Source organism: Lipotes vexillifer, unplaced genomic scaffold (genome assembly GCF_000442215.2).
Source record: "Lipotes vexillifer unplaced genomic scaffold, Lipotes_vexillifer_v1.1 scaffold490, whole genome shotgun sequence".
Classification (NCBI taxonomy): Eukaryota; Metazoa; Chordata; class Mammalia; order Artiodactyla; family Lipotidae; genus Lipotes; species Lipotes vexillifer.
In genome coordinates, this window is record NW_006796397.1 from 3,858,699 (window position 1) to 3,874,353 (window position 15,655).

The 15,655-nt window shown below is 40.1% G+C and overlaps 1 protein-coding gene and 1 non-coding gene across 2 annotated transcripts in view; one reads left to right on the top strand and one right to left on the bottom strand.

Annotated features, from left to right (window-relative positions):
- Positions 1–1,338: 1,338 nt before the first annotated feature.
- On the bottom strand, positions 1,339–1,411 carry TRNAG-UCC (transfer RNA glycine (anticodon UCC)). Its single transcript has one exon. It is a non-coding gene; the product is annotated as a tRNA-Gly (tRNA).
- Positions 1,412–14,545: 13,134 nt separating this feature from the next.
- Positions 14,546–15,655, top strand: part of RPL5 (ribosomal protein L5) — an 8,484-nt gene continuing 7,374 nt past the window's right edge. Inside the window, exons 1-2 of the mRNA XM_007468539.1 lie at positions 14,546–14,569; positions 14,689–14,692. Coding sequence (XP_007468601.1) covers positions 14,690–14,692 — 3 coding nt within the window. The 5' untranslated portion in view covers positions 14,546–14,569; position 14,689. The remainder of the gene's footprint in view (positions 14,570–14,688; positions 14,693–15,655) is intronic.

The following is a 15,655-nucleotide window of genomic DNA, read 5'->3' on the forward strand; positions in this document are numbered from 1 at the left end:
AAGAAGATGTGGCACATATATACAATGGAATATTACTCAGCCATAAAAAGAAACGAAATTGAGCTATTTGTAATGAGGTGGATAGATCTAGAGTCTGTCATACAGAGTGAAGTAAGTCAGAAAGAGAAGGACAAATACCGTATGCTAACACATATATATGGAATTTAAGAAAAAAAAATGTTATGAAGAACCTAGGGGTAAAACAGGAATAAAGACACAGATCTACTACAGAATGTACTTGAGGATATGGGGAGGGGGAAGTGTAAGCAGTGACAAAGCGAGAGAGAGGCATGGACATATATACACTACCAAACGTAAGGTAGATAGCTAGTGGGAAACAGCTGCATAGCACAGGGAGATCAGCTGGGTGCTTTGTGACCGCCTGGAGGGGTGGGATAGGAAGGGTGGGAGGGGAAGAGAGGGAAGAGATATGGGAACATATGTATATATATAACTGATTCATTTTGTTGTAAAGCAGAAACTAACACACCATTGTAAAGCAATTATACTCCAATGAAGATGTTAAAAAAATATTCACAACCCTATGAGGTAAGTATTATTAATCCTGTTTTACAGATCATGATACTGAGGTTTAGAGCAGTTAGGTAATTTGCTTAAAGTCACACAATGAGTAAGCCGTTGAATCAGGATGCAAACCTAGGCTTGTCTGACTCCTGACAAGTCCATGTTCTAAGGAATCTTTTTGGTCTCGAATAGATCTCCTGTGTATGCTTAGTCCCCAAGTCTCTTGTGAAGTCACGGAAACTACCTCAAAGCCAAGAGCCCCTGGTTTGAGAGTGGCCAGCGCACTCACTGTTACCCTCAGTTCTAGCTCTCAATTTCCAAGACCACATGATTTTCCAGAGAAATTAGCCCAGATAAATTCTGGTGGTGAGGTTAAGCAATTTAAGAGTGAGAGAAAAGCAAACCTAACCACTCACTCTGGTTTCGAAGACAACACCCACAGACTGAAATATCCATTCTCCATGTTGGCTTGTCTAACACTGCCCACATTCATAATCTGCTACACTATCAGGATTTTGCAAACAGACTCTCTTAACTATTAACATTTGAATCACTAAATCCTTCAAGTTTGTCTTTGAGGCCCACCTCTTCTCAATTTTATAACTTTTTCTCTCTTTTTATGATTATCAGAAGTCTGTTCATTGCCCCCATATTTTCTCCTTCATAATCTCATTCAAAACCTCTTCTTAAGAAAGGAAGGTTTTAAATTATTCACTCCATGGTTATCTTTACCAGCAGTATTTGTATTTACATTTGAATGAAACGTTTATTTATTTATTTTTTGCTCCCACCACTCCGCTTGTGGTATCTTAATTCCCTGACCAGGGATCGAACCCTGGGGCCCAGCAGTGGAAATGCAAAGTCCTAACCACTGGACCATCAGGGAATTCAAGCCTTTACTTAAATGACTAGATCTCTTGTGTGTGTGTGTGTGTGTGTGTGTGTGTGTGTGTGTGTGTGTGTTTTTATTTATTTATTTTATTTATTTTAGTTTTGGCTGCATTGGGTCTTTGTTGCTGACGCAGGCTTTCTCTAGTTGCAACGAATAGGGGCTACTCTTCGTTGTGGTGCGCAGGCTTCTCATTGCGGTGGCCTCTCTTGTTGCAGAGCAAGGGCTCTAGGCACGTGGGCTTCAGTAGTTGTGGAAGCCCGAATGATTAGATTTCTGATCACGGAATATTAGGCAAGAGCTGAGGAGGCATTTGGTAGTTATGGAGCCTTCAGGCTGTGGTGTTCTGAACAATCCCTTGTTATCATTTGCCTGCGCCTGCCTTGTTTATGTCTAGCTCTATTCACGAGAAACGCCTTTTGTATTCAGGTACACTGACACTTTCCTCCTATCCATTTCAAGAGATAAACCTGAACACTAAGAAGATTATGAAACATCAGCATAGAAACTGGGTTTATATGTATTTCCATTAATATTTCCATCAATACTGCTAATAAGAATGAACATTGAGTATTCATTTAATTCCCACAGTAACTCTGGGAGGTAGGTACTATTATTATTGCCATTTCTCAGATAAAGAATTTGGGGCTCAGAGTGAAGTAAGTCAGAAAGAGAAAAACAAATTCTGTATGCTGACACATATATATGGAATCTAAAAATTTTTTTAAATGGTTTTGAAGGACCTATGGGCAGGACAGGAATAAAGACGCAGGCATAGGGAATGGACTTGAGGACATGGGGAGGGGGAAGGATAAGCTGGGATGAAGTGAGAGAGTGGCATGGACATATATACACTACCAAATGTAAAATAGATAGCTAGTGGAAAGCAGCTGCATAGCACAGGGAGATCAGCTCCGTGCTTTGTGACCACCTAGAGGGGTGGGATAGGGAGGGTGGGAGGGAGACACAAGAGGGAGGAGATATGGGGATATATGTGTATGTATAGCTGATTCACTTTGATATAAAGCAGAAACTAACACACCATTGTAAAGCAATTATACTCTAATAAAGATGTTTTTTTAAAAAAGAAAAGAATGTGGGGCTCAGAGAGATAATAAGTGGGGAAGCCATGCTGAAATCTAGAAGCTGCTCACCCTAAAACCCAGGCTTTCACAGGTACAGCTTAACATTCATCCCAGAGAAACAAGGTGCAGAGGAATAGAGTAAATTATAATGGAGCAGAACGTAAATCAGTTCTGGGGAGATTTACCAAAGTTGATACTTGGGCATATCAGAATTCCATTCTTAAGCCCCAGTTAACTGCTTAAAAATGAGATATATTTCTCCAAAATTTTGGAGATAGAAGAGAAAATTTTAAAAAACACAATTAGTAGATTCTTTAAGGTAATACAAAAAAGCTAATTCTTGGGACTTCTCTGGTGGCACAGTGGTTAAGAATCTACCTGCCAATGCAGGGGACACGGGTTTGAGCTCTGGTCTGGGAAGATCCCACATGCTACGGAACGACTAAGCCTATGTGCCACAACTACTGAGCCTGTGCTCTAGAGCCCACGAGCCACAACTAATGAAGCCCGTGTGCCTATAGCCCATGCTCAGCAACAAGAGAAGCCACCAGCCCTTGCTCGCCGCAACTAGAGAAAGCCCGTGTGCAGCAAGGAAGACCCAATGCAGCCAAAGATAAATAAGTAAATAAATTAATTTTTTTAAAAAGCCAATTCTTATTACATGGGTTTAAATTTCCAAATTATGAAGTTAGGCAACAATTACCCTTCCTTTTGACAGGAACTGTCAGGTTTGACACTCCGTGTTAGGCAGTCCTCTACCTTCCATAAAAAAATTCTCTTCGAGGATTAGTTCAGATTCAGCTGGGGAACCTCCTCTCCTCTCAGAGAGCCCAATCCCTCAGTTTCTGAGATCTGTAAAATACAATGTCCTAATCAAGGTTTCTGTTAATTCCCAGTGGCTTCTGATTTCATGGCCATCTCTGCCTTTAGCTCATATTTTGGGGCTTGCTGTTTTTGTTCCTCTTTCATTAATGCCTTCCCAGAACTCAGCCCTTCATGAGCTTTCACAAGAAATTCACTTCCACCAACATTTTGTGAATTTTAGTAGACTTCGCTGAAGATATGTGGGATCATGGTGAGAGGTCAATTCAAAGAAAGCTTCACTTTTCTCTCTCTGCTTTCCATTCTCTCTCATCTACCCTACTCCCTTCCAGAAGCAAAGCAAATTCTTCACCTGGCTTTCTGCATAGCAATTTAGCGAGCTTGATGCTTGAACATGTCCTTGGGATCTCACTCTTCACACCAGCACCTTAACCAAGTATTTTCTTCTCAAGTGCTCTCTTTGAGAAGAATTCTGGTAGGAAAAAAAAAAGTTATCTACTCTGTTATAGAGAAAAAACTTACTTTGTTCTGGGAAAAAGGACTTATGATTCATTAACAAATGTGTCAAGTAATGGTAACAGCAAAATTTTAAGTCTTCTGTCTAGAAAGTCATGTTAATTTTATACTTTTGGCAGATGAAAAATTATTCTTATACTTGTGGTTTTAAACCAAAGAGCCATTTTATACATCTGAAACTAACACAATATTGTTAATCAACTATGTTCCAATATAAAATAAAAATTAAAAAAAATAAAGCAAAGAGCCATTTTAGACATTTTTTTTTTTTGGACTGGGCCTTTACTTCACTATGACTGGGATAACACCATGTTTTAATGATTACTTCCATGATTAAATGGCCAAAGTATGCACAGTGAACTAAAAGCAAAGAAGTTAAAACTACACTTAAGTACCCATACTAATGCTGATCAGAACCTGTTATTCCAATGTAAACACTGCAGTTACATTGGTTGTATGAGACTTGAAGTTTAGCAAAGTTCAAAGACTCTCAATTGCACCCACTCAAAAACTGAAGATGAGACTGTAATCATCAAGCCAAGTCAGGAAGCCAAAGGTTGTTGGGTCATTGCAGATAAGGAACTAATGATGGATTTAGGATTCCTACATGGCAGGGGCCTGGGACAGGCAGCTTTCTAGTGGGGGAAGGTAGGGTGAGGGAACAGGTCTCAAAGCTGCACTTACATAACACTTTACAGAAATTGAGAAAATACTAATTGTCTATTCAGTGACTGCAGTGCTAATGAACATTGTGCAGATACTAAAGCCTATTCTCCCTCTTTGACACTACCCTGGCCCTGGGGCCCATAATGGTCTGGAGTCTTTTCTGGTTTGGTGGTTTCAAATTTAAAGTTATCCCAGAAGTGATTCAGTCACTTAAGGTCTTCAAAACATACAAAGTCACTACAACTGAACCTCAGATATTCTTGAAAAGGTGCCCCACACTAAGCTGGTCTTTATCTCAACCAAAGAGTGGCAGAAGGTATTAATGGGTTAAAGAGATGGGGCAAAAATTAGGAGACAGTGGGCCTAGGAGATACAGTCAATTCCGTGCTGGAGGCAGAATGTCCATCTGTGTATTATAGAAGATTGAAATACAAAGAACAGTTGTGGCACACATATAGGTCATCTCATATTTTAGGGCCAAACATAGAAGTGCACATGGATATGAACTGTATAATGTCTATGAAGTCCTGTGCTTACTTCCTGTTTTTTTTTTTTGTGAAGTCGCTTACTGACACCTACTGACTGTCATTACCCATGTTGTCTCCCTGAGGCATTCCTCCCTATCCTCCCTACCCCACCTGAAACATGCACACAGACACACATGCACAAACCCTAAAACTGACCTGCTCCTGCCCCTCCGTTAGTGGAAATAGAGGAATCTTTAAAAACTTCCCCCAGCTTTTCATTTGCATCCTCCTCCTATACTTCCCATATTTTGGGACAGTAGCCAGTAGTTGTGCCCTTCTTCAGGTACACTTGGACGGAGAGGAGCAAGTCATTTGTTCGCTTCCCTACTGGCTTTTCTCTCTTGAAATACAGCTTTATCTTCTGGCAGCTTTCTTTCTTTCTTTCTTTTTAAATAAATTTATTTATTTATTTATTTATTTTTGGCTGCGTTGGGTCTTTGTTGCTGCACGCAGGCTTCAGTAGTTGTAGCATGTGGGCTCAGTAGTTGTGGCTTATGGGTTCTAGAGTGCAGGCTCAGTAGTTGTGGCTCATGGGCTTAGTTGCTCTGCGGCATGTGGGATCTTCCCGGACCAGGGATCGAACCCATGTCCCCTGCATTGGCAGGCAGATTCTCAACCACTGCGCCACCAGGGAAACCCCTCTGGCAGCTTTCTGAGTGCAATCCTCCTTCTGGTGCACAGAGGCACTGCAAGCAATACCAAACTACCCATAATCAACTGTAAACTTATAAACATCAAAAAATACCTCACGTAAAATTAAAAGATGAACAATCATGCATATCCAACTACACAAAAGAAGGAATATTTGAAAATGAAGACAGTTAAGAAAACGTTTGGGAGGTATGGTCAGAATACATTTACTGACTTTTTAATTGCTATTTTAAATTTTATTTAATATAATTTTTTAATAGTAGAGGAAAGAAAAGAGCACGAATTCAGTCCTGGTTGAAGTCCCTTTTAAAGAGGTGGTTATAGAAGCTGGAAAAGAGCCACAGAAGGTAGGACCAGAGGTGAAGACCAGAAAGAAATTGAGTATTTCTTTTTTCTGAGATACTCTAAGCATAACTTGTCACGTGAGCCCCCCAAAAGTACAGTTATTATGTAGCACAGTTCCATACACACCAATATATTTGTTGTTATAATTATTTCATCGTTTCTCAAAAATTGGTTTAATTAGCACAGACGATTGTTTTTTGTTCGTTTGTTTGTTTTTGGCCACACTGCTTCCCCAGCCAGGGATCGAACCCGTGCCCCCTGCAGTGGAAGCACAGGGTCTTAACGACTGGACCACCAGGAAAGTCCCTAGAATATTGTATTTTTAATAGATGTCTGTAACAATCTCTCCCATTCTACATGTGCTTCTAGAACCATGCCACTTACTGGGTAAGAGATGAAGTCCATGCCTCTTCTCTTGGGTGGGCCTTTGTGACTGCCTTGTCCAGTGGAGTACTGTAGAAATCACACTATGCCATGCAGTTCTACCTTGTTCTCTTGGAACTCTGTCTAAGAACCAAGTCACCATTCTGCGAGGAAGTCATAGAGAGGCCCATATGGAGAGGAACCAAGCTCCTAGCCAACAGCAAGCCCAAATTACCAGGCATGTGAATGGGACATCTTGAATGTGGATCCTTCTGGCCCCAGTTGAGCTGCTTTAGCTGATGCCAAATGGACCAGAGCTAAGCTGTCCAAATTGAGACCTGCCCAAATCACAGATTCACAGCAAAATAAATGAATGTTATTATTTTAAGCCTCTATGTTTTGAGGTAGATTGTTACATACCAATTGATAAATGGGATAATCAGAATAAATGATCAGAGATTATCATGTGCGTATCATGATATTATTCTCATTTTATTTATCATTCAATTTATTGCATACAAAGCTCTGTTCTTCATGCTGGTGATACAGCAGTGATTGCAACAGATAATGTCCCTCCTTTCCTTAAGGGAGTGCTTGCTGTAGGGAGGGCAGATAGACTATTAAAAAACTAACAAATAAATTGATAATTGCTAGGTGGTAATAAATGCTTTGTAGAAAAAGCAGTCTATGGGGAATAGAGAGTGATGGCGTGTTCTATATTAGATGGAGTGGTTAAGAAGGGCCTTTCTGAAAGGAAGACGATTGAATAGAGACTTGAAAGAAGTAAGGCAGCACATTCCATGAATATCTGGGGGATGAGCTATCAAGACAGAGGGAATAGTGCCAAAGCTCCAAGATAGGCATGGCTTCTGGGCCAGTAAGTTGGAGTAGAATGAGGAAGGGATGGAATGAGAGGAGATGAAGTCAGAGAAACATAGGGGCAGGGACAGACCCTGTAGGGCTTCATAGGCTATGGCGGGAACTTTGGCCATTGAAGGGTTTTGAGGACAGAAGTGACATTATCTGACATATATTTATAAGATCAGTCTGACTGTGGAGAATAGATTGTAGGAGTGCAAGGTTTGAAACAGAGAGAACTGCTAAGAGGATAATGGTAGCTTAGACCAGGGCATGAGAAGTGGTCAGATATTTTATTTACATATATATATATAAAAGTACAGCCACTACAGGAGTTCCCTGGTGGTCTAGTGGTTAGGATTCTGGGCTTTCATTGCCGTGGCCCAGGTTCAATCCCTTGCTGGGGAGCTGAGATCCTGCAAGCCATGTGGTGTGACCAAAAAAAAAAAAAAAAAAAAAAAAAAAAAAAAAATACAGCCACCACCAGGATATGGATGTGGAACTTGATTAGAAGAGAGGCATCAAGTATAACTATAAGGCTTTTTGTGTTATTTGCTCTATAGCAAGTACATTACAGGTACTTGTCCTGCCCTCCTCTGGAGCTCCTAGAGTCATTCTGAGTATCCACTCATCTAATGGCTATGATGCCAGTGCCAAGTGCCATTCAAGACACTGTGCCTTTAATTACAGACTCTTCAAGATGCTGACCCCTCACAGAAATGAGGGAATGACTCAGAACATTATGACCATTGCTTTGAAGTTGTCTGTAACAGATCTAATTAAACCTTTTTTGTTAACAATATTTCCTTGAAGAAGTTGACTCAGGAAATAGGGAGAATCCAGAAGCTGGTTTTACTGTCATGTCTTAAGGGGAGAATCAGCCACAATAATTTATGTTGTTTCTCCCAAAGAACTTGGTGGGCTTTCTTGTGTGTACCTTGGGTCCTCCTTATATTCCCGAAGTAACTGAAGAGGGAGACAAATATTATTAGTGTCATTTAACAAGTGGAATCTCGAAAGGATGTATGGAGTTTGTCATTAGTCATATATTTTAAGCCTTGAAGAACTGGCGAAATAAGACTATAGTTAATTTTGATGATTCCAGGAAAGAAGAAGACACATACTTTTAATTCCCAGGTAGGTTCCTTACCTCCTAACAAACTCCTAGCCAGCTGCTTCTTTCCCCTAATTTCATCCCTCCATGGATTTTGTGGCAGTAATAGATTTTATTAGGTGAGCAGGTAGGTGATAACTGCCCTGAAAGCAGCACTGACCTCTAAAGTTTAGCAATCCCTAGACATTCAAACTTTTTCTTAATAACTTACTATAAATCTAGTCTCCAGGAAAACATGTAAATATTACTGAATCATTTAAATTTTTGACTTTCATGTATTAACTAACCATCTAATAAAGTGGTTCTGGACTTCTCAGATTTGTCCTGAGACTGTCTTCTTTAGCTTAAAGGGCTTCTCTCCTACTTCTAATAATATGGGCTTCATCTAGTGAACAAGCTACGTTCCTTAGTTCAAACTGATCAGAATTTTGTTAAGTCTTCATTTTCTGGAAGTTTGTAAAGCTTCAGGTTCATTTTGATAACTTAGAAGATAACAGCAGTTTACTAGCTGCAGTTTCAGCTTTATTTTTAAAGAAAGTTAATTGTCGTTAGTCTAAGCCAACGAATGTTTACCCCTTAGTCAAACAAAAATACATCAGGGAATATATTCCAAAGTCAAATATACACACTTATGAATTTTTTAGAGTACAAGGTCCTTATTTTAGTACAGTTTTAAGGCAGGCTTAGATTCAAAAAATCCCTGTGTTCCACTGTGATTGGCTGTGGCATCCTTTTCTTCATCTGTAAAATGGGGATAATGAACTACTGCTAAAGCAGTTTTGAGATTAAATGAGAAAATGTAGTAAACGCTTAGCATAGACTCTGGCACTTAGTAAAGTCTCAGTAGATGTTTGCTATTTCTAACGTATATGTAGAAATCCTCCAACTCCCTTTCTATTCCCCATTCACTACCCTCCCAATCAAGTGTGAGTCATTGAGACCAGTCCGGAAGAACAGGCCAATAGGGAGGAACTCAGACATTTCAAGTCAGGTGATCTTCGGTGGTTGTGATGTTTCCAGAAAGTACCTCCCCTTAATCGAGGCAAGAGGCGCCCTTGCCAGGCCCCTTGCCCTGGTCCTGTACTTAATAAAACCCTGCATATCACAAACACACAGAAAAGTAAATTTATCAAGGAATATGTGGCTATGGCTGCCTCTGTCATTCACGACTTGGCATTTAGCTCTCACCAGAAACTCTAAGCATCTGCCCTGGTAATGAACACCTTCCAGGCCCCAGGGAATTGCTGTTCCACATTTCTTGTGCTGTGTCCTCGACACAAAAGGCAATTGTGTCTGAATGTCATGAAGGTTTTAGGTTTGTGCTGCTGTTAACATTTGAAACAAATACTGCTTTGGAGTACAGGAGGATTTGAGTAATGGAAATTTTTTTTAGGAAAGACAAAAAAACAAATTAACTTGTTGAATCCTTTCTTTGTGATAACGTGAACACAAACGATTCTGGAATAACGAAGTTTCGTGACTGAGTAAAGCCAAGCCTCCAATTTCTTGCTTATCTTTATGTTCCAGTTCCTGGTTCCAGAGGTTTTTCATTGTGTTAAAAGTTAGATTTGATTTAGACCAGACCTGAGAGGCTGTAGGAGAGTAAAGTGAAACAACAGAAGGTGCTCAAATAATGAGCAAATCAGTCTTCGGCAGAAAAAAGTGAATTTTAAATTTGTGCTGTCTAATTTTTTAATATGTAGTATTACTTGCTTTTAATCATAGTACAAGTGTTCAAACCCCAAACAGATCTAATTTTTAAAAATATGAAAATTGTAGACAAATTTTTTTCTAAATTGAATGAAACTGCATGAGGAATATTCAACAAATGTGACATTCTAATGAAATATAAGGAAATTAGAAGAAGGAAACGGAAAAGTTTGCATGAATGTGAAGAAGAAAACATGTACAAAGAAACCTAAACCTAATCTCAATAGAGATTATTTTCTGACCCTAATAGGTCAGTGTATATAGTCTGATTGAAAAGACATTTGAACAAACTGAGCAACATACTACTATTTTTGTTTTCCTGTATTACACCCCATCGTTGAAATTTTGTAAGAATAATAACAAAACTTGGGTGGATGTGGATATTATTGTAAGAGACAGAGAAAATTGCGATAAAACTGGCAGTGGTTTATATAATACCAAAATATCTGGTAATAGTTTCTATTGTGTTCTATTGAAAACAATAATTTATCATATATGACACCATTATATTGTTTGAATGTGATATGTGAAAAATTCGGTTCATTTCCAAATCTAAGTATTGCCTTATGAACATTATTTAAAATTCCAGTTTCTCTTGCTTCAGCATAGCTAAGTTTCTCCGAATTGAAATTAATAGAAATGATTCAAGAACCACAATGACCCAAGAAAAGTTGTCCAATTTGGCCTTCTTATATGTAGAACACAAATGACGAGCTATCTTGGTGATGACAACACAGAGATTTTGCTGAAATGAAGAGATAAAAAGGAAGTTTTATGGAATAAATATATTATAATTTATGAATTTTGTATGTCTTTATCTTATTAGCCATTCAAACATAAATAGCCTATCAACAGAACACCCAGACATGCTCAATCATAATTATGTTTGATTGTCCTTGATATTTTGACTTTCAGTCCTATAAAAATCATAGCTTTATACATTTTCCTGTTAAGAAACAAAGTTTATTCTTTCATTGAAGACTAATTATTTTTTTCCTAGATAAAAATACAGGTTTAAGGGACTTCCCTGGCGGTCCAGTGGTTAGGATTCTGCACTTCTACTGCAGGGACCACTGTGGGAACTGAGATCCCACATGCTAAGCGGTGTGGCAAAAAAAAAATAGGTTTAAAATGTTTCTAATGTGTTCATATCAAAAGAGGGGATCCAACCATAAAGGAGTTTACCTATTTGCTATCCTTCAGTGTATAACCATAAGGTCATGTAAAGCAAAAACCAATTTCAGGGACTTCCCTGGTGGTGCAGTGGTTAAGGAGTGGCCCTCTGCCACTCCTAAGGCAGAGGGCCCAGGTTCCATCCCTGGTCAGGGAACTAGATCCCACATGCATACCGCAACTAAGAGTTTGCATGCCACAACTAAGGGGCCCGCGTGCCGCAACTAAGACCCAGTGCAACCAAATGAATAAATAAATAAAATAAAATGAAAAAATCTGTCATCATCATGATTTAATAAAAACACAATTGCAAAGAAAAAAACATTTTGAGATAACTTAAGATGTTTTTTGATCATAATTATGGTGGTTTCAGTAAAGAACTAGCTGATTAGGGCAGTAGGTAGGTACCTCAAATTCATAATATATGGGTAACATATATGGGAAAATAAATATGGGAAAACTTTCCATATTTTGTTGTTAAATCATCACTACCAGAACTAAAAACTGCTGATTTATTTGATAAAACTGAGTTTGCTTTCATTTCAAATAATAAAAGAAATATTTCCTATTCTAACAGGAATCAATGTTTTATTTTTAATAATTTCCCTATTTTTTTTTCCCCCTTTGGCCACACCGTGCTGCTTTCGGGATCTTAGTTCCCTGACCAGGTATTTCACAGGCAGTGAAAGCACTGAGTCGTAACCACTGGACCACCAGGGAATTCCCAATGTTTTATTTTTTATCTTGAAATAATTTCAAGATCACAGATTGGTTGTAAGAACAGTACAAAGAATTTTCATATACCCTTCTTCCAGATTCCCTATTGTTAACATTTTAACATGTTTGCCTTATCATTTTCTTTCTCTTTACGTATATGTATATGTGTACATACACACAAATGTAATTATTTTCTGAGTCATTTGTTGAGAGTAAGTTGCTGAAATAATATCTATTACTCCAAAATAGTTCAGAGTATATTTCCTAAAAAATAAGAACAGTCTCATATACAACCATAGTGTGCTTATCAAAATAAAATTAACATTGATCTATTACTACCATCTAATTCACAGATTCCATTCAAATTTCACTGATTGTTCTGAGAATGTCCTTCATACAAAAGAAATAAAAAACCTTCCTTTTTCTTTTTTTCCTTTCTTGTCCAGGATGAAGTCTAGGATCACACATTGCATGAAGTTTGTCATGTCACTTTGGTCTCTTTTAATCTGGAATAGTTCTTTAGTCTTTCCTTATCCATCAGGATTTTGTCACTTTTGAAGAATGCAGACAGTTACTTTATAGAATCCCTCAATCTAGGTTTGTTTGCAGTTTCATCATGTATCAGACAATTAAATTAGACTGTGTTCTCAGTGCATGATATCAGGAGGCACACAAAACTGACTTGTCCCATTACTGTGATTTTTAAGTATTACTACTTGAACAAGATTATGTTGGTAGAGGGTGCTGGACAAGTTCCCCCTGGTTCCTGGTGTCACCAACTGCACTGGCTGAGCCAGCCATGCTGTTACTTCCGTTTCTTTCGTCACAACGCTAGCCACAACCCCCCAGCTGCAACCAAAGGGAATAGGTTCACATATTTTAATTTTGTTCTTATAAAGGTTTATAAGGTAAGAAGAAGCAAGATAAGAAGAATAACACATTTAATTGTGTGTTAGCTTGCTTCATAACTTCCAAATATTCAGGTTAATGGTATGTGGCCTTCATATGTACCCTTGCCCTACAACGTGCAAAAGTTAGGGCTGGACCTATTTCCAGGTAGACTGTCCCTCTTGATGATTCCACCTGCGATGTAAGCAGGGCCTGACCAAGACATGTGGCACGTTTTGTAGGCTAATAACTTGATGGACTACCAAAATGAAGGTCTTATGTACTTTTTATAAACACAAATTGTATGCCTCTTTCTTTATATTTCCAAAAGCCACTCGACAAAGATGGAACCACACTTGCCTGTGAGGAATATTTCAGCATTTCTCCTTGAGGGCTTTGTAGACCTTGGCCAGAGTGGACTCAATGTAAATTTTTCTGGTTATAAAAGGAGTTACAAATTGAAACCAGAGGAAACTGGCCTTACGGTTCTGATTTGTTTCAAGTGGCAGTTTTTTGGAACCACTTAACCTGCTCATTCTGTTCAGCAGACCCTTCTCCCAGCTCTGACACTGAGCAGTTTACATGCTGATTCTTTCCTGCTACATTAAACTTATACACACTCATGTCCCAAGAGCAGGCTTAAATCATTGGAGGATGGGGGTACAGAGTTAAAATTCATTCTAAGGATGGGTAAATTTTAAATTGCTGTGCCAGTATGTAATTTGTCTTTTTTTCCTGGTGGAGTCAGGAAATTCCACTATTGGGAAAATAGAATTTGTTGTCTACGTTCCTGAGACCTTTTGGCTTGGCTTGATTGAGGCCAAATGTAAAATGTAGACTTCCAGTCCCCAAGCCAGCCAGTCTGATTTACTAGAGGTGGTGAATATTCAGATATTTGCATTTTACCTAGTACCCAAACAATTCCCATGCAATAGCCCAAAGACCACCTTTGAAATACTGTTGGGTGAGGGAATACTGTTTCTTGAGGTGCTTTTTTGTTTGGTGGTTTGGTTGATTGGTTCTTCTCAGTCTCTGTGTGGAGAATAGGGAATTCTTAAGTTGCAATTAGTTTTAAAAGAATGAAAAAAGGGACTTAGAAAAAAGTTATGTTGACTAGATGAGAGTGATGGAGGGAGGGAAAAGGAATAAGGCAGTCAGGGATCAGGGAAGACAATGGAGGGAGACAGTAGTAGGTTTTTTTTTTTTACCATTTAACAAATACCGAATACTTACTGAATGTGAGTACTGTGCTAAATGCTGGAGATTCAAAGGTGAACTTGACAGCAGGGCCCACCCTCAGGGAGTTTACAATCTAGGGTAGGCTGAGACAGGTACAAAGGTGCTGTGGGAAGACCCCTAACCCAGGCTTGGCTTCCTGAGGGGGAATCTGCATGCTATGGACCCGGAGGGAGTAGTCAAGGAGGGGGCAAAGGGGCTCTAGAGCTAATTCATTCTATTTAATTTTTAAACTTTTTTTTTTCTTGCTTACAAAAGTAATAATGCTTGTTATGAAACAACTTCCTAGCATAGGAAAGTGAAAGCCTTTTACAACCCTCCCTGCTACTGATCACCGCCCTTCCCTGTCGGATCACCAGCCAGGAGATTGGGACCCCGCGACTTTGAGGATTTGTTCCGGGAAGGCGAAGTCCAGCATCGGTCCTCCCACCAGCAGGGGGTGGAGTACTACAAGCCAGGCGGCCGGCGGGTCTCTCTTCCGCACGTCGCTGGCGTGAGCGTCGGCGCTACATACTGCGCCTGCGCACGCGCCGCGGCCTTTTTCCCCCCCCGGAGCCGTGCTGGTTCTGCAGCTCGGTGGCGGCTAGAGCTTCTGTTCTACAGGATGGTGTGTATCCCGGTCTCGGGGCTAGAGATGCACGGGGGTTCCCTCTCCTTGTCCTAAAGGCAGCCTAGGTTCCGTCTGGCGCGGTGCACGGATCGGATGCTGTTAGATTGCCGGCTTTGCCGTGGTCGGGCTGCGGCTCCCAGCGTGGCCTTAATGGCTGCCACGGCGCACAAGCGGGCGGGGGGAGGGGTTGAAGAAGAGGGGGAGTTGGGGCAGAGGATTGGGGATGGGGTGAGTATAGTAGACAAACGGCAGGGGTAGTGCTGGCCCGGCAGAGGGGGCACCGGCAGGCGGCCGGGACGAGGAGATTGCGTAAAGTCAGTCTCAGACTAGCTGGAGGATGCCTGAGTGGAGATGGGCTGCGGCTCCTCGGACCCAGCTCCACCCATGACTGCTTGGTGGGTTTTCCGGGAGAGCGTCTGGGCTGGCAAGTTCGGAAAACCTGTGTTTTGGGGCCGAAGAAGTGGCTTTTAAGCCACAACCGTCAGTAGAACCTGGAGGCTGTGGGGTCTTTGGGCCCCGAAAAGAAGCTCATTTAGTTTGCTGTGCGTCGTCTGCCTCTTTCTCTGTATCGTCGCTGGCTCCACTTTTTAATGATTCTTCGGGTGGGTGTTGCTTTAGTTGGTGGGGGTCAGTGTTATTTTAATCGGGAGTAATTGCTGAATATATTCTTGGCCAGTTATGTTTTGTGGCAGGTAATTTAGGCTTTTGAAAAACATTTGCGGAAAGAGGGAAATATTAGGTTCTCGAAATGGAACAGTGTTAAGAACAGATTGACGTTTGCAAGATTGCTGTCTTGAACAGTGTTTTGCAAAAGTTGGTCACTAGGATTATTGCTGGTCCAATAGGGAGCAAAAGTTGAGAGTAAGTTTAAGAATTTAAATCAATGTGACAGTTTTATATCTGGTGAATATAATAAATTGGCCTGCATTTTGTATGTTTTTTCATTCCATTTTTCCTGCT